Consider the following 19,266-nt stretch of genomic DNA (forward strand, 5'->3'; position numbering starts at 1 on the left):
TCCCCCTCCACCAAAACAGGGGCAGGAGGCTCCACAGATGGAACCATAGGTGCCACGTATCTCCTCAACAACGACCTATGGAATACATTATGTATGGAAAAGGAGTCTGGGAGGGTCAGACGAAAAGACACCGGATTGAGAATCTCAGAAATCCTATACGGACCAATAAAACGAGGTTTAAATTTAGGAGAGGAAACCTTCATAGGTATATGACGAGAAGATAACCAAACCAGATCCCCAACACGAAGTCGGGGTCCCACACGGCGTCTGCGATTAGCGAAAAGCTGAGCCTTCTCCTGGGACAAGGTCAAATTGTCCACTACCTGAGTCCAGATCTGCTGCAACCTGTCCACCACATAATCCACACCAGGACAGTCCGAAGACTCAACCTGTCCTGAAGAGAAACGAGGATGGAACCCAGAATTGCAGAAAAATGGAGAGACCAAGGTAGCCGAGCTGGCCCGATTATTAAGGGCGAACTCAGCCAACGGCAAAAATGACACCCAATCACCCTGGTCAGCGGAAACAAAACATCTCAGATATGTTTCCAAGGTCTGATTGGTTCGTTCGGTCTGGCCATTAGTCTGAGGATGGAAGGCCGAGGAAAAAGATAGGTCAATGCCCATCCTACCACAAAAGGCTCGCCAGAACCTCGAGACAAACTGGGAACCTCTGTCAGAAACAATATTCTCAGGAATGCCATGTAAACGAACCACATGCTGGAAGAACAAAGGCACCAAATCAGAGGAGGAAGGCAATTTAACCAAGGGCACCAGATGGACCATTTTAGAAAAGCGATCACAGACCACCCAAATGACAGACATTTTTTGAGAAACGGGAAGGTCAGAAATGAAATCCATCGAAATATGTGTCCAAGGCCTCTTCGGGACCGGCAAGGGCAAAAGCAACCCACTGGCACGTGAACAGCAGGGCTTAGCCCTAGCACAAATTCCACAGGACTGCACAAAAGCACGCACATCCCGTGACAGAGATGGCCACCAGAAGGATCTAGCAACCAACTCCCTGGTACCAAAGATTCCTGGATGACCGGCCAGCACCGAACAATGAAGTTCAGAGATAACTTTACTAGTCCACCTATCAGGGACGAACAGTTTCTCGGCCGGACAACGATCAGGTTTATTAGCCTGAAATTTCTGCAACACTCTCCGCAAATCAGGGGAGATGGCAGACACAATGACTCCTTCCTTGAGGATACTCGCCGGCTCAGATAACCCCGGAGAGTCGGGCACAAAACTCCTAGACAGAGCATCCGCCTTCACATTTTTAGAGCCCGGAAGGTATGAAATCACAAAATCAAAACGAGCAAAAAATAACGACCAACGGGCCTGTCTAGGATTCAAGCGCTTGGCAGACTCAAGATAAGTAAGGTTCTTATGATCAGTCAAAACCACCACGCGATGCTTAGCACCCTCAAGCCAATGACGCCACTCCTCGAATGCCCACTTCATGGCCAGCAACTCTCGGTTGCCCACATCATAATTACGCTCAGCAGCAGAAAATTTCCTGGAAAAGAAAGCACATGGTTTGAACACTGAGCAACCAGAACCTCTCTGTGACAAAACCGCCCCTGCACCAATCTCAGAAGCATCAACCTCGACCTGGAACGGAAGAGAAACATCAGGTTGACACAACACAGGGGCACAGCAAAAACGACGCTTCAACTCCTGAAAAGCTTCCACGGCAGCAGAAGACCAATTAACCAAATCAGCACCCTTCTTGGTCAAATCGGTCAATGGTCTGGCAATGCTAGAAAAATTACAGATGAAGCGACGATAAAAATTAGCAAAGCCCAGGAATTTCTGCAAACTTTTTAGAGATGTCGGCTGAGTCCAATCCTGGATGGCCTGAACCTTAACCGGATCCATCTCGATAGTAGAAGGGGAAAAGATGAACCCCAAAAATGAAACTTTCTGCACACCGAAGAGACACTTTGATCCCTTCACGAACAAGGAATTAGCACGCAGTACCTGGAAAACCATTCTGACTTGCTTCACATGAGACTCCCAATCATCTGAGAAGATCAAAATGTCATCCAAGTAAACAATCAAGAATTTATCCAGATACTCACGGAAAATGTCATGCATAAAAGACTGAAAAACAGATGGAGCATTGGCAAGTCCGAACGGCATCACCAGATACTCAAAATGACCCTCGGGCGTATTAAATGCCTTTTTCCATTCATCTCCCTGCCTGATTCTCACCAGATTATACGCACCACGAAGATCAATCTTAGTAAACCAACTAGCCCCCTTAATCCGAGCAAACAAGTCAGAAATCAATGGCAAGGGATACTGAAACTTAACAGTGATCTTATTAAGAAGGCGGTAATCAATACACGGTCTTAGCGAACCATCCTTCTTGGCTACAAAAAAGAACCCTGCTCCCAATGGTGACGACGATGGGCGAATATGTCCCTTCTCCAGGGACTCCTTCACATAACTGCGCATAGCGGTGTGTTCAGGTACGGACAAATTAAATAAACGACCCTTAGGGAATTTACTACCAGGAATCAAATCGATAGCACAATCACAATTCCTATGCGGAGGTAGGGCATCAGACTTGGACTCTTCAAATACATCCTGAAAGTCCGACAAGAACTCTGGGATGTCAGAAGGAATGGATGACGAAATAGACAAAAATGGAACATCACCATGTACTCCCTGACAACCCCAGCTGGTTACCGACATAGAGTTCCAATCCAATACTGGATTATGGGTTTGTAGCCATGGCAACCCCAACACGACCACATCATGCAAATTATGCAGTACCAAAAAGCGAATAACTTCCTGATGTGCAGGAGCCATGCACATGGTCAGCTGGGCCCAGTACTGAGGCTTATTCTTGGCCAAAGGTGTAGCATCAATTCCTCTCAACGGAATAGGACACCGCAAAGGCTCCAAGAAAAATCCACAACGTTTAGCATAATCCAAATCCATCAGATTCAGGGCAGCGCCTGAATCCACAAACGCCATGACAGAATATGATGACAAAGAGCACATTAAGGTAATGGACAAAAGGAATTTGGACTGTACAGTACCAATAACGGCAGAGCTATCGAACCGCCTAGTGCGTTTAGGACAATTAGAAATAGCATGAGTAGAATCACCACAATAGAAACACAGTCTGTTCAGACGTCTGTGTTCGTGCCGTTCTACTTTAGTCATAGTCCTGTCGCACTGCATAGGCTCAGGCTTACTCTCAGACAATACCGCCAGATGGTGCACAGATTTACGCTCGCGCAAGCGACGACCGATCTGAATGGCCAAGGACATAGACTCATTCAAACCAGCAGGCATAGGAAATCCCACCATTACATCCTTAAGAGCTTCAGAGAGACCCTTTCTGAACAAAGCCGCTAGTGCAGATTCATTCCACAGAGTGAGTACTGACCATTTTCTAAATTTCTGACAATATACTTCTACATCATCCTGACCCTGGCATAAAGCCAGCAGATTTTTCTCAGCTTGATCCACTGAATTAGGCTCATCGTAAAGCAATCCCAGCGCCTGGAAAAATGCATCAACATTACTCAATGCAGAATCTCCTGGTGCAAGAGAAAACGCCCAGTCCTGTAGGTCGCCGCGCAAAAAAGAAATAATAATCAAAACCTGTTGAATAGGATTACCAGAAGAATGAGGTTTCAAGGCCAAAAATAGCTTACAATTATTTCTGAAGCTCAGGAACTTAGTTCTGTCACCAAAAAACAAATCAGGAATCGGAATTCTTGGTTCTAGCATCGATTTCTGATCAATAGTATCTTGAATCTTTTGTACATTTACAACGAGATTATCCATTGAGGAGCACAGAGCCTGAATATCCATGTCCACAGCTGTGTCCTGAAGCACTCTAATGTCTAGGGGAAAAAAAAGACTGAAGACAGAGCTAAGAAAAAAAAATGATGTCAGGATTTCTTTTTTCCCTCTATTGGAAATCATTGAAGGGCTCCTTGTACTGTTATGGCTGGCAATCAGGCAACACAGCGTGCAGTAATCAGCGCACATACAGAGATCTGGCAATAACCCAAAACAATAGGACGAGCTCTGAGACGTGGAATCTCTGTAGACTGCAGTACCTGATCTATCCTCACACAACTGTAAGCAGCAGTGGATTGCGCCTATCAACTACCTATGCAACTCGGCACTGCCTGAGGAGCTGACTAGCCTGAAGATAGAAATACAAGCCTGACTTACCTCAGAGAAATACCCCAAAGGAATAGGCAGCCCCCACATATAATGACTGTTAGCAAGATGAAAAGACAAACGTAGGAATGAAATAGATTCAGCAAAGTGAGGCCCGATATTCTAGACAGAGCGAGGATAGCAAAGAGAACTATGCAGTCTACGAAAAACCCTAAAACGAAAACCACGCAAAGGGGCAAAAAGACCCACCGTGCCGAACTAACAGCACGGCGGTGCACCCCTTTGCTTCTCAGAGCTTCCAGCAAAAGTTAATAGCAAGCTGGACAGAAAAAACAGAAAACAAACTAGAAGCACTTATCTAGCAGAGCAGCAGGCCCAAGGAAAGATGCAGTAGCTCAGATCCAACACTGGAACATTGACAAGGAGCAAGGAAGACAGACTCAGGTGGAGCTAAATAGCAAGGCAGCCAACGAGCTCACCAAAACACGTGAGGGAGGAAGCCCAGAGACTGCAATACCACTTGTGACCACAGAAGTGAACTCAGCCACAGAATTCACAACAGCAGCCCCCACATATAATGACTGTGAGTTAAGATGAAAAGACAAACGTAGAGATGAAATAGATTTAGCAAAGTGAGGCCCGACTTTCTGAACAGAGCGAGGATAGGAAAGGTAACTTTGCGGTCAACACAAAACCCTACAAAAACCACGCAAAGGGGGCAAAAAGACCCTCCGTACCGAACTAACGGCACGGAGGTACACCCTCTGCGTCCCAGAGCTTCCAGCAAGCAGGAAAAAACAAATAGACAAGCTGGACAGAAAAAACAGCAAACAAAATAGCAAAGCGGAACTTAGCTATGCAGAGCAGCAGGCCACAGGAACGATCCAGGAGGAGACAGGTCCAATACTAGAACATTGACTGGAGGCCAGGATCAAAGCACTAGGTGGAGTTAAATAGAGCAGCACCTAACGACTTCACCACATCACCTGAGGAAGGAAACTCAGAAGCCGCAGTACCACTTTCCTCCACCAACGGAAGCTCACAGAGAGAATCAGCCGAAGTACCACTTGTGACCACAGGAGGGAGCTCTGCCACAGAATTCACAACAGTACCCCCCCCCTTGAGGAGGGGTCACCGAACCCTCACCAGAGCCCCCAGGACGACCAGGATGAGCCATATGAAAGGCACGAACAAGATCGGGAGCATGGACATCAGAGGCAAAGACCCAGGAATTATCTTCCTGAGCATAACCCTTCCACTTAACCAGATACTGGAGTTTCCGTCTTGAAACACGAGAATCCAAAATCTTCTCCACAATATACTCCAACTCCCCCTCCACCAAAACCGGGGCAGGAGGATCAACAGATGGAACCATAGGTGCCACGTATCTCCGCAACAATGACCTATGGAATACGTTATGTATGGAAAAAGAATCTGGAAGGGTCAGACGAAAAGACACAGGATTAAGAACCTCAGAAATCATATACGGACCAATGAAACGAGGTTTAAACTTAGGAGAGGAAACCTTCATAGGAATATGACGAGAAGATAACCAAACCAAATCCCCAACACGAAGTCGGGGACCCACACAGCGTTTGCGATTAGCGAAACGTTGAGCCTTCTCCTGGGACAAGGTCAAATTGTCCACTACATGAGTCCAAATCTGCTGCAATCTGTCCACCACGGTATCCACACCAGGACAGTCCGAAGACTCAACCTGCCCTGAAGAGAAACGAGGATGGAACCCAGAGTTGCAGAAAAACGGCGAAACCAAGGTAGCCGAGCTGGCCCGACTATTAAGGGCGAACTCAGCCAAAGGCAAAAAGGACACCCAGTCATCCTGATCAGCAGAAACAAAGTATCTCAGATATGTTTCCAAGGTCTGATTGGTTCGTTCGGTCTGGCCATTAGTCTGAGGATGGAAAGCCGAGGAAAAAGACAAGTCAATACCCATCCTACCACAAAAGGCTCGCCAAAACCTCGAAACAAACTGGGAACCTCTGTCAGAAACGATATTCTCTGGAATGCCATGTAAACGAACCACATGCTGGAAGAACAATGGCACCAAATCAGAGGAGGAAGGTAATTTAGACAAGGGTACCAAATGGACCATCTTAGAGAAGCGATCACAGACCACCCAAATGACTGACATCTTTTGAGAGACGGGAAGATCTGAAATAAAATCCATAGAGATATGTGTCCAAGGCCTCTTCGGGACCGGCAAGGGCAAAAGCAACCCACTGGCACGAGAACAGCAGGGCTTAGCCCGAGCACAAATCCCACAGGACTGCACAAAAGAACGCACATCCCGCGACAGAGATGGCCACCAAAAGGATCTAGCCACTAACTCTCTGGTATCAAAGATTCCAGGATGACCAGCCAACACCGAACAATGAACCTCAGAGATAACTTTATTCGTCCACCTATCAGGGACAAACAGTTTCTCCGCTGGGCAACGATCAGGTTTATTAGCCTGAAATTTTTGCAGCACCCGCCGCAAATCAGGGGAGATGGCAGACACAATTACTCCCTCTTTGAGGATACCCGCTGGTTCAGATAAACCCGGAGAGTCGGGTACAAAACTCCTAGACAGAGCATCCGCCTTCACATTTTTAGAGCCCAGAAGGTACGAAATCACAAAGTCAAAACGGGCAAAAAACAGCGACCAACGAGCCTGTCTAGGATTCTACCGCTTGGCAGACTCGAGATAAGTCAAGTTCTTATGATCAGTCAAGACCACCACGCGATGCTTAGCTCCTTCAAGCCAATGACGCCACTCCTCGAATGCCCACTTCATGGCCAGCAACTCTCGATTGCCCACATCATAATTTCGCTCAGCAGGCGAAAACTTTCTGGAAAAGAAGGCGCATGGTTTCATCACCGAGCAATCAGAACTTCTCTGCGACAAAACAGCCCCTGCTCCAATCTCAGAAGCATCAACCTCGACCTGGAACGGAAGCGAAACATCTGGTTGACACAACACAGGGGCAGAAGAAAAACGACGCTTCAACTCTTGAAAAGCTTCCACAGCAGCAGAAGACCAATTGACCACATCAGCACCCTTCTTGGTCAAATCGGTCAATGGTTTAGCAATACTAGAAAAATTGCAGATGAAGCGACGATAAAAATTAGCAAAGCCCAGGAACTTTTGCAGACTTTTCAGAGATGTCGGCTGAGTCCAATCATGGATGGCTTGGACCTTAACAGGGTCCATCTCGATAGTAGAAGGGGAAAAGATGAACCCCAAAAATGAAACCTTCTGAACACCAAAGAGACACTTTGATCCCTTCACAAACAAAGAATTAGCACGCAGGACCTGAAACACCGTTCTGACCTGCTTCACATGAGACTCCCAATCATCCGAGAAGATCAAAATGTCATCCAAGTACACAATCAGGAATTTATCCAGGTACTCTCGGAAGATGTCATGCATAAAGGACTGAAACACTGATGGAGCATTGGCAAGTCCGAATGGCATTACTAGATACTCAAAATGGCCCTCGGGCGTATTAAATGCAGTTTTCCATTCATCGCCTCGCTTAATACGCACAAGATTATACGCACCACGAAGATCTATCTTGGTGAACCAACTAGCCCCCTTAATCCGAGCAAACAAATCAGATAACAACGGCAAGGGGTACTGAAATTTAACCATGATCTTATTTAGAAGGCGGTAATCTATACAAGGTCTCAGTGAACCATCCTTCTTGGCTACAAAAAAGAACCCTGCTCCTAATGGCGACGATGACGGGCGAATATGCCCCTTCTCCAAGGACTCCTTCACATAACTCCGCATAGCGGCGTGCTCAGGCACAGATAAATTAAACAGTCGACCTTTTGGGAATTTACTACCAGGAATCAAATCGATAGCACAATCACAATCCCTATGCGGAGGTAGGGTATCGGACTTGGGCTCATCAAATACATCCCGGTAATCAGACAAGAACTCTGGAACCTCAGAAGGGGTGGATGACGAAATAGTCAGAAATGGAACATCACCATGTACCCCCTGACAACCCCAGCTGGACACAGACATGGATTTCCAATCTAATACTGGATTATGGACTTGTAGCCATGGCAACCCCAACACGACCACATCATGCAGATTATGCAACACCAGAAAGCGAATAACCTCCTGATGTGCAGGAGCCATGCACATGGTCAGCTGGGTCCAGTACTGAGGCTTATTCTTGGCCAAAGGCGTAGCATCAATTCCTCTCAATGGAATAGGACACTGCAAGGGCTCCAAGAAAAACCCACAATGCCTAGCATACTCCAAGTCCATCAAATTCAGAGCAGCGCCTGAATCCACAAATGCCATGACAGAATACGATGACAAAGAGCAGATCAAGGTAACGGACAGAAGAAATTTTGACTGTACCGTACCAATGGTGGCAGACCTAGCGAACCGCTTAGTGCGCTTAGGACAATCAGAGATAGCATGAGTGGAATCACCACAGTAGAAACACAGCCCATTCAGACATCTGTGTTCTTGCCGTTCAACTCTGGTCAAAGTCCTATCGCACTGCATAGGCTCAGGTTTAAGCTCAGGTAATACCGCCAAATGGCGCACAGATTTACGCTCACGCAAGCGTCGACCGATCTGAATGGCCAAAGACATAGACTCATTCAGACCAGCAGGCATAGGAAATCCCACCATGACATCCTTAAGGGCTTCAGAGAGACCTTTTCTGAAAATAGCTGCGAGCGCACCTTCATTCCATTGAGTGAGTACGGACCACTTTCTAAATTTCTGACAATATACCTCTATCTCATCCTGACCCTGACACAGAGCCAGCAAATTTTTCTCTGCCTGATCCACTGAATTAGGTTCATCGTACAGCAATCCGAGCGCCAGGAAAAACGCATCGATATTACTTAATGCAGGATCTCCTGACGCAAGAGAAAATGCCCAGTCCTGAGGTTCGCCACGTAAAAAAGAAATAATGATCCTAACTTGTTGAACTGGGTCACCAGAGGAGCGAGGTTTCGAAGCCAGAAATAGTTTACAATTATTTTTGAAACTCAGAAATTTATTTCTATCTCCAAAAAACAAATCAGGAATAGGAATTCTCGGTTCTAACATAGAATTCTGAACCACAAAGTCTTGAATATTTTGTACTCTTGCCGTGAGCTGATCCACACATGAAGACAGACCTTTAATGTCCATCGCTACACCTGTGTCCTGAACCACCCAAATGTCTAGGGGAAAAAAAAGGCAAAACACAGTGCAGAGAAAAAAAAAATGGTCTCAGAACTTCTTTTTTCCCTCTATTGAGAATCATTAGTACTTTTGGCCTCCAGTACTGTTATGATAAGGTAATTCAGTACCACAATGGACATAGAGGTCAGAGCACATACAGTGACCTGACAATAACCCAAAAACATAGAACGAGCTCTGAGACGTGGGAACTCTGCTGACCGCAATCCCTAATCCTCTCCAACCACACTAGAGGCAGCCGTGGATTGCGCCTAACGCTCCCTATGCAACTCAGCACAGCCTGAGAAACTAGCTAGCCTGAAGATAGAAAATAAGCCTACCTTGCCTCAGAGAAATACCCCAAAGGAAAAGGCAGCCCCCACATATAATGACTGTGAGTTAAGATGAAAAGACAAACGTAGAGATGAAATAGATTTAGCAAAGTGAGGCCCGACTTTCTGAACAGAGCGAGGATAGGAAAGGTAACTTTGCGGTCAACACAAAACCCTACAAAAACCACGCAAAGGGGGCAAAAAGACCCTCCGTACCGAACTAACGGCACGAAGGTACACCCTCTGCGTCCCAGAGCTTCCAGCAAGCAGGAACAAACAAATAGACAAGCTGGACAGAAAAACCAGCAAACAAAATAGCAAAGCGGAACTTAGCTATGCAGAGCAGCAGGCCACAGGAACGATCCAGGAGGAAACAGGTCCAATACTAGAACATTGACCGGAGGCCAGGATCAAAGCACTAGGTGGAGTTAAATAGAGCAGCACCTAACGACTTCACCACATCACCTGAGGAAGGAAACTCAGAAGCCGCAGTACCACTTTCCTCCACCAACGGAAGCTCACAGAGAGAATCAGCCGAAGTACCACTTGTGACCACAGGAGGGAGCTCTGCCACAGAATTCACAACACAGATTTGCCAATCTTAAGCTCCCACTTTTTTATTTTTTCTGGGAGAATAGTGAAGAAATCAGGCCCACTGTAATACAGTATATTTTCTGTGGCAGAAAATGACAGACAGATGCCACAGACAGGACTGGCACAGATGCAGATTTGCCAATCTTAATCTCCCACTTTGTTTTATTTTTTCTGGAAGAATAGTGAAGAAATCAGGCCCACTGTAATACAGTATATTTTCTGTGGCAGAAAATGACACACAGATGCCACAGACAGGACTGGCACAGATGCAGATTTGCCAATCTTAATCTCCCACTTTTTTATTTTTTCTGGGAGAATAGTGAAGAAATCAGGCCCACTGTAATACAGTATATTGTCTGTGGCAGAAAATGACAGACAGATGCCACAGACAGGACTGGCACAGATGCAGATTTGCCAATTTTAATCTGCACCCTTTTTTATTTTTTCAGGGAGACTAGTGAATAAATCTGGCCCACTGTATTAGAGTATATTTTCTGTGGCAGAAAGTGGCTTGAAGATATATAACAAAAAAAAAAGGGACTGTACTACAATTACTATCTCCTTACAGTAATCTCAGAAAAGTATGGCAGGCAGCAATAAAAAGGACTGCTGCACACAAAAGTCAAAAGTGTGGACAAACAAGATAACTGTGCAGAAAGGAAGGAGCAACAGGATTTGTGCTTTGAAAAAAGCAGTTGGTTTGCACAGCGGCGTACAAACAGCAATGCAGCTATCAGGGAGCCTTCTAGGGCAGCCCAATGAGCTACAGAGCTGAGGAACAAAAATCTAGACTCCACAGTCCCTGCAAACAAAAGGTGGTGTTGGACAGTGGAAATCGCTACAGCACAAGCTGTTTGGGGGTTAATGGACCCTGCCTAACGCTATCCCTGCTTCTGACGAAGCGGCAGCAACCTCTCCCTATACTCAGATCGGCAGCAGTAAGATGGCGGTCAGCGTGCACACCCCTTTATAGCCCCTGTGATGCTGCAGAAAGCAAGCCAATCACTGCCATGCCCTTCTCTAAGATGGTGGGGACCAGGACCTATGTCATCAAGCTGCCCACACTCTGTGTCCACCTTCATTGGCTGAGAAATGGCGCTGAACGCGTCATATGAAACGCGACTTTGGCGCGAAGATCGCGTACCGCATAGCCGACCCCACACAGGGATCGGGTCGTGTTTCATGAAACCCGACTTTGCCAAAAGTCGGCGACTTATGAAAATGACCGATCCGTTTCGCTCAACCCTAATCATTACGTCCAGGACTCCTTGTTCTTCTTTATGCTGAAGATATTTGATAGTGGCATTGGCTGTATGTTTTGGGGTCCTTGTCATTCTGCAGAATAAAATTAGATCCAGACACCTCCCTGATGGCACAGCGTGATGGATAAGTATCTGCCTGGATTTCTCATCATTGCTGACACCATTAATCCTGACCAAATACAAAACTCCATTTGCTGAAATAATGCAGCCCCCAAACCTGCAGGGAACCTCCACCATGCCTCACTGTTGCCTGCAGACACATTATTTTCCTGTTTTTATGTTCAAGACACATTTTTCACAGTCTGACCCCTTAGTCCAGAGCACTGCTGCCATTTCTTGCGCCCAGTTTCTATGTTTTTGTGCATATTTGAGTCATTTGACCTTGTTTCCACCAAACACTGATTTGCTTTAAATTTCCCTTTGTTCGTTCCCTTTGCTAATTGATAAAATAAACTATTAACCCTTCTGATGTGGAACCCACTCTCACTTTGCAGCATTTTCTCACACTTTTGCTGTTTCTGGCCATTATGGGGTCAGCTAGGAACCCAATCCCCAGACTGTGGCTGCTCTCCTAATCATTCAGCCCTGTACATGCCGGGTGAATGCTAATCCCATACGTAGTGGTCACAGGCGGCGGCGGCGGGGGTCCCCTCTCCCGAGGATAGACCGGCAGACCCCCTCCTCCCAGGATTCCGCCCGCCCGCCCCTGTTCTCTGGGGTTTGCTTCTGTGAAGTTGATTCCTTGTTTTGCTGCAGTGTCATTGTTATTCCGCTCTCGCCTCCTGATGTCACACACCCCCTCACATGACGTCACCGGGACACTGCTCCCCTTTATGATGTAGAAGCTCTCAGATTCTCCTCAGACGTGTACTCAGGAGCTGGGGGAGCAGTGCACACCCCCGGGTCCCCTCCAGTGCTGCTGAGCCCGCCCGTATTCCTCCGCAGTCTGCCCCGCTCCGCCGTAGCCACAGACAGCAGGATTGTGCGCCCGCCCGCCCGCCCGCCCGTGCCGCCGCCGCCGCCGCCGCCGCCGCAGGATCCCCAGCGCTCCCGCCGCAATCCCCGGGTTTTGTGCCGCCACCATGTCTGAGATTCTCCCCTACAGCGAGGATAAGATGGGGCACTACGGCTCTGACACCGAGGTGGGGCAGATCTCCTTCAGCTGCCGTCTGCAGGACACCAGCGCCTTCTATGGGGGGAACCAGCAGAAGAGACCCCCGAAACTGGGGCAGATTGGCAGAGCCAAGAGAGGTAAGAAGGCTTCAATGGCCGGGGCTGTGCCAGTCATAAGACATCATGTACTCATAGAGGGGGTGAGCGCACAGACACCATCACGGGCAGCAGCAGCAGCAGCACATCATCCTCCATACACGAGAGCCTGTCTCCTCCATGTCATCACCCTCTTCCTCCCCACATCATGGAGTCTGTGTGAGGGTGCTGCTGTGTGTGCCATGGGGTGACTGGGGAGGAGACACTGGCATGCTGCAGTCCTGTACTGTTCCCAGCTGCCAGCCATGTATGCGGCATACCCACTGGGCACACACTAGACACCTGTGGCTGCTTGCCATGTGTGATCTCTCATCAGACCATATACTGGGTATACATCTGCATGGTAGATGATGGAGCCCAAATAAAAGGGGGCATCACTGCTTGTCCCCTCTCATAGGGAGCATGGTATGTGGAGGGCATGAGTGGGGTGGGGGCACATTGCAGCCATATAATGTCATAGTGGGGGCTGTAGCCCAGTGCTGGGCTGGATGCAGACAGGTAGATGAACATGTTGAGCTGATATGTACAATGCACCTGCTAACACCAATAATGCCTTGTTTTGTTGTGCATTCTTCTCTCTTGGAGCTGACACTGTCCAAGGTACCGATCTCAGAGCCGCCATATATATCTCTATTCTCTGTGCATACGTGTGGTCTGTATATATCTGTACACAGAGACGCACACATACGCAGTGTACGTTGTCGCCCGCCTGAAGCGGGCACTTTCTGCTACCAGTAGTGTCTGTGAGGTGCTGTTTGTTTTCCAATGAAGTGTTAAGAAGTTGTGCTCTCACCTTCTACATTGGGGGGTGGGGGGTGACCAAACCCATGCAAGACCATTAACCCGCTCCATAGGAGGGCATTTCTATCTGTGCAGCTGATGACATGCAGAATGGCATTGCTCTATACGCTTAGGGGAAGGATGGATATGGTGCCATTTTAGATGCAGCTATAGCTGAAACTCACGAGTTACCATAGATACTTACATTTCATCAGGTCATATAGGACGGCTGTCTCTAATGCAGAATATCCATCCTGTATGTGGGATTGAAATCAAGGAAAATTACATGATGCATTTCTGGGGGGCACTAGCAATGCGATAACCTAACAGGAATTGGCGTAACTACCAAACGTAACCCATTACAGAGTATCTAGGGGAGAAATTATTTCCAAAATATTCGCCTTCAGCGTCCTGTACAGAGCACATTGATGCATTATGTATTCAGCCCACTAGTTTGTGCACCATTTATCTCAATGTGCTTTCAGTAGCCAGACCGACCTCCTTTTAATTCCAGCTTCTTCTTTTATTTGTCCCCCCATCTATTTGTTCTATTACTGATAAAATATTAAATGAACCCATGGATTTAGCAACCAGTAACGCAGCAGCGTGAGGGTCCATGTAGCCTTCATTATGGCGTACAGGAGCAGGGCTGCATGGTTCCTTCGCCTATAGGTACCAATTTCTTTAGCGCCCTATTTTAGGCATCAATGGTAACCATGAAAAGAAAGATAAGAATCAGAGATCACCGTGTAGTTAGAAGACTAATGACATCACAGTTCATCCCTCTTATATATCTTCCAGGGTAGATCACCTCTCATTAGTCGATCGAGTTCATCCAATAACTTGGTTCTGCACATTATTAGCCATTGTATTAATATCAAGAGTTAAAGTAACCAATGCTCTAATCTTAATAATTGGAGCACAATCCAATTTTGTAAAGATTATCCAGACAATGGTGGAGAATGTGCACACTACCAATTGACTATGTCCATGGAGGCATGTAGGGTTTTGATCAGGTATGAAAACAGCTTTAGTCTTGGACTCTTTGCATAGGTCTTAGTCTTGAAGAGGTGAGTGCACAATTTCCTGGCTGTACATATATGCATCTTTTGTATCGAGCTATGCAATTGTTTCTGTTTACACGTGAATGCATCATTGTGTCCATAAGTGTGTGCATTGCTAGACTCCGGCCAACTGCAGTGTAGGAGTGAATGCACATGTTGTTTTCCTTGCTTCTCAAGCCCTCACCTCCTCCTCATCTTATTTCTCTGCATTCCATGTCTCTCCATGTCATCTCTCCTTCCCACTATCACCTTTCTTGGTACACTCTGCCTGTTGATACCCAACCCCATGTTTCTCCCTTTCTTCAGTTGTTATTGAAGATGACAGAATAGACGAGGTGCTGAAGGGGGTGTCGGACAAGTCTCCCTCCGGAGTATAAGGTGTGGAAGTGGCTGCTCTCCACCCTGATTTGTAAGCACTTTTGGCTGTGCATGTTTGTGGACATGGAGAAGAAGGAAAGGCTTTGAGGCTGCTGGCAAATCTCCACCCTCCACCTTGATCCAGACCCTCTGCAGGTCTCCTGATGGTGCCATCTGGCTCCCCACTCCACTCAGACCACGCCAATGACCTCCAATGTGGAGATGTTCATTTCAGCACCTTCCTTTACCCCTTGTCACTGTCCCTCACCCTGGGCTTTGGGGGCAGCGATGAGTCTCTCAACCCATGTTAAAAGCCAACCCCAGATTGCAGAATGGGTGTTGTTGTCCATAGCATCTGCCTGTGTGCCAAGAAGGTGCTTGTAGACTGGAGCACCATGGAGTTGGTGACTGTCAACTCCAAACCTTGCCAGGTGCTGCCTCCTCCTCCTGACTCACAATGTACATCCCAGGGGCAGTAGGTTATTAGAAATGCACTTTATTCTGACAAATATGTGTCTCTAGTGAAGTAATAATATTTAGCTGTGTGCGTATTTGTGGACCCACAGGGAACCCATCTGCGCAGCTGTGTTTATATATCTATATATAAATATATCTAGTCATGTGTATATATAGGTATATACATGTAGGATGAATTGTAACTAATAATGCCATGCCCCTTCCAGTCAACCAGTAAACCAGCATCAGAACAATAAGAGACTGGACAAGCACTCATCTTCCCATTCATCTTGCCCAAGAAACCAGCAGGTCGGAAGCAGAGCGGCTGGAGGGCGCAGAGCAGGCACAGGCCGTCCTTTTGCTGTCCAAACCCAAGCAAGAATAAGACTTAATTTGCTCCATCTCTTGCATGAGCTTCCGAACCCATCCTGGATCCCACCCCTTTCCCAGCACGCTCCTTTTTAACAGGAACCCTTTACATTTGTATTTTTATAAACTCTTTGTTAATATGAATTCTGATACATGCTGGTGACTGTGCAATGTCACGTCAGAGATGCAGTCAACGTCTGGACGCAGAGCGATTGGCGTCAACCGGATGGCAATGTAGTGCAGTAACCCGAGGAGGGGGAGCTTTTATCAGGCATTTATGTAACATACTGCTGCCACCACCATGAATGTGTAAGAACTGAGCCAACCTGCTGATGGTATGTTTTGCCATTGTTTGATAGAATTTTTACATCAATATGCTGCTTGCTACTAGGACATGTTGTTCCATGTCGGATATGTGTCCCTTATACATGTAATATATAGTATATGTTTAAATAAGTATACAATGCTTTATATGGCGCTAAACTTGATATATATTATATACGTGCCAGCTTTACCTAAGTGCATATGTAGAAATATGCTGCACATTTCACGTATGAAAAATGTTTACACTGGATCGTTCTTCTTCTGTACATAATCTGCGTATCGCATATGTAGCAAGTATTTCTTTTACATTCAGTGTCATTCAGTTTTTGAGCTAGAGGTATGAAATGTTTGCACGTATTTCTACATTGCAACATGGGAAAAAAAACTGATGTATGGAAACATATATTTATTAGGCATACACACATGTTTTTAATGGCGACTATCTGAAAGAGCGCTTCTGAGTTAGGCCACACTTCTTCCGGCAGCGTTACTTGGGTAAGGTCAGGTAGGAATCTGGTTTGGTTATGTAGGACTACTTTACCCCACTTTTTCAGCAGTACAATTCTATTTTGGTCTGGTTTTCACTTCTAATAGTAAAGGGGCCATATTTTTTTAAAAAAACTTGCCACTAATCCCAAATAACAAACAATATCAAACTAAACTTTAAGGGAATCAGTCAGCAGTTGTGAACACATTATGTGCCTAACACAGCTAGATAGGTCCTGAAAAAACAAGTTTAATCATAGCTATGTTCCTTACCAAACCAGTAAGTTAATAGTCACCCACTGTGTGCTAATGAGTCGCCAAGAGTCAACTGGGCGCTCCAGAACCAGGGAGGTGTCCTAGCCTTTCGACAGCAAACCTACCCAACCTGTCTGCGTTTGATCTAATAGATCTAATGGTCTCCTAATGTAGTAATGCAGGCTGAAATAAAAGCTGCAAGTATACGCAGCTTTGACTTTTACCTGCTTAGCTTAGGCTACTTCTTTCCTCGAGTTGGGTTGAACGTCAAGAAAAAGACCTCAAAACAAGACCAAGATTGCAGCTATAGTCACTATGTACCCTGAGCCAGAGCCTTTAAGAGAAAACGTTTTCTGAACCATTGTTTCCAAGCTTCAGATCCATGTCAACCCCCCATCCAGCAGTCTTCTGGTGCTTAGGTCATAGTATGAGACCATTAGTAGCACAAGCTGAAATGAGAGCTGCAACTATCTGTAGCTGTCACTTCAAGATGCTGTAGCTTGAGATGAGTCATCATTAGAACTGCGATCCGTGTCTTTTTTTTTAGCATATCATTTTTATTTAATACTCCAAATACAAATTTTCCATTTTCAATGATCATGTGTGACATAATAATTCCATATTATAAGACTTAGGCATAGGCAAAACATCAGACCCGTGTCTTTATTAAAGCAAAGTATAAGGCTTTAAAGCAAGACCAACATCACAGCTCTAGCCGCACTATAGCCTAAACTAGAGCATTTAAAAGAAGGCCTTCTCGAACCAGGGAAGTGTCCTTGATTCTCAACAGCAGAACTCTACAATCCCTCCTATCTGCTCTTGATTGACAGTGCTAGCAGTCTTCTACTGGTTAGGATGTGGTATGACACATGGCACTGGAATAAATATTAACCAAGATCAGAGGGGAGGGGAAGGTTTTGCAGCCAAGAAACCAGGATATTTCCATGGTTCAGAAATGCCCAGTGGACACTTGGTAACTCATAGTCATATGAATAAAACTTTGTTTCCTCAGTGGTCTTGGCTGTATGATCGATGACATAGGTGTGATTAAATGTTAACAGTTTGGTGCACTCAAAATTGCTGTCTGATTCCCTTTCATTTTATTATTTTAGGTGTATCATTGACAATATCAAAGACATTGTCAGTGCTTCCATCAATACCCAAGTAATGTCATACCCTTATTTTGGGTTACGTCACGAGAAGTTTCAAGATATCTTTAGGGAAATAGCACTAAATCGTTTGTCTCTCTAATTGAAATATTGCAGGTTATAGCTGAGGGACACAGCTTTAACAAAATGCACTTTTACCTTCATATGTATTTATAGGTATATATTTCTCATCGGGTCTTTTCAATAGGCCTATAGTGTCAAAGGCACCAATACAACCCAACGTACCAGTTTTTGCAAATACAGGTACAGAAAGAACTGTATCCTACAAAATGTTCACTCTTGAGAATATCAGCCTTGTCACATCTTCTGGATCTGTATTTAGGAGTGGGAATCTGAGACATGTTAGTCCTGTCAGTGTGCAGCACTTGATAGCAAGGGTAGGCATATGTCACACATCCTGGTGGTGGCACTACCATCTCCGTCTACAATCACTGCTGGTGGTGACCTATGAGATAAAGGTTTCTGACTGGCTGAACTAATGTGGCTTGAAAATTTTATACTTTCTTTAACCAAGGGATGGTTTCAGGAATCCACTCAGTCTCTGAATGTGAAGTAACAGCTGTTAATCGCCTCTTTTATGGGACGTAATAGTTGTGTTTTTAATTTTCTACTTTTCTTTTTTATTGTTTTGGTTTTTTTTTAGTTTTTTTTTTCTTCATTTTTTTTAAAAAAGCTTCTAAATCCTGTGCATGGACTTAAAATTCAATGATTATAGACCATTTTCTGATTCGAATAAGGCAATGCTGTGCCATTCTGGGAATGACTCATTGTACATTAATACCATTTCAATTGTATTTGGTGAATAAAGAAATAAACTGATCACCACTGAGCTCTAGTGTGTTTGTTTCACTGGGTAAACTCCACTGATCTGGTTAAGAAGAGGACTGAGAAAGTAAAGAACGCTTCGTAAGGTAAGCAGAACGCACTCAACATTAGACTACTTATTCACGGGGTCAGTAAAAAATTGTGATAACTCGACAGCGCAGATCAGCTAACAAGGAATAAAATTATTGCCAGGGGTAGCATTTATGAAGCATCTATAGATTTTGTTCCTGTATTGATCAAATGATTCAGATGAAGTATGTGGATCTCTGCTTCAACAATGATGAATGAAAATTTCTGGGTATGTGTCAGAGTATACAGTAAAATAATTGAATATGTTTTTCAAATATGCCCTTATTAATGGAGA

General features: G+C 45.5%; 1 protein-coding gene across 3 annotated transcripts; it reads left to right on the plus strand.

Annotated features, from left to right (window-relative positions):
• Positions 1 to 12,547: 12,547 nt before the first annotated feature.
• CAMK2N2 (calcium/calmodulin dependent protein kinase II inhibitor 2) lies at positions 12,548 to 18,906 on the plus strand. 3 transcript variants are annotated; one of them, XM_069726956.1, is made up of 4 exons: positions 12,548 to 12,799; positions 13,403 to 13,417; positions 14,968 to 15,039; positions 15,702 to 18,906. In XM_069726956.1, exons 1-3 carry the CDS (start codon positions 12,631 to 12,633, stop codon positions 15,036 to 15,038), a joined length of 255 nt encoding a protein of 84 aa, XP_069583057.1. In that variant the 5' UTR covers positions 12,548 to 12,630; the 3' UTR covers position 15,039; positions 15,702 to 18,906. The 3 variants fall into 3 exon arrangements, with proteins under 3 accessions (XP_069583057.1, XP_069583055.1, XP_069583058.1); XM_069726954.1 differs by having other exon boundaries at positions 14,968 to 18,906; XM_069726957.1 differs by lacking the exon at positions 13,403 to 13,417 and having other exon boundaries at positions 14,968 to 18,906.
• Positions 18,907 to 19,266: the final 360 nt, after the last annotated feature.

Source organism: Ranitomeya imitator, chromosome 5 (assembly GCF_032444005.1).
Source record: "Ranitomeya imitator isolate aRanImi1 chromosome 5, aRanImi1.pri, whole genome shotgun sequence".
In the NCBI taxonomy this organism is placed as follows: Eukaryota; Metazoa; Chordata; class Amphibia; order Anura; family Dendrobatidae; genus Ranitomeya; species Ranitomeya imitator.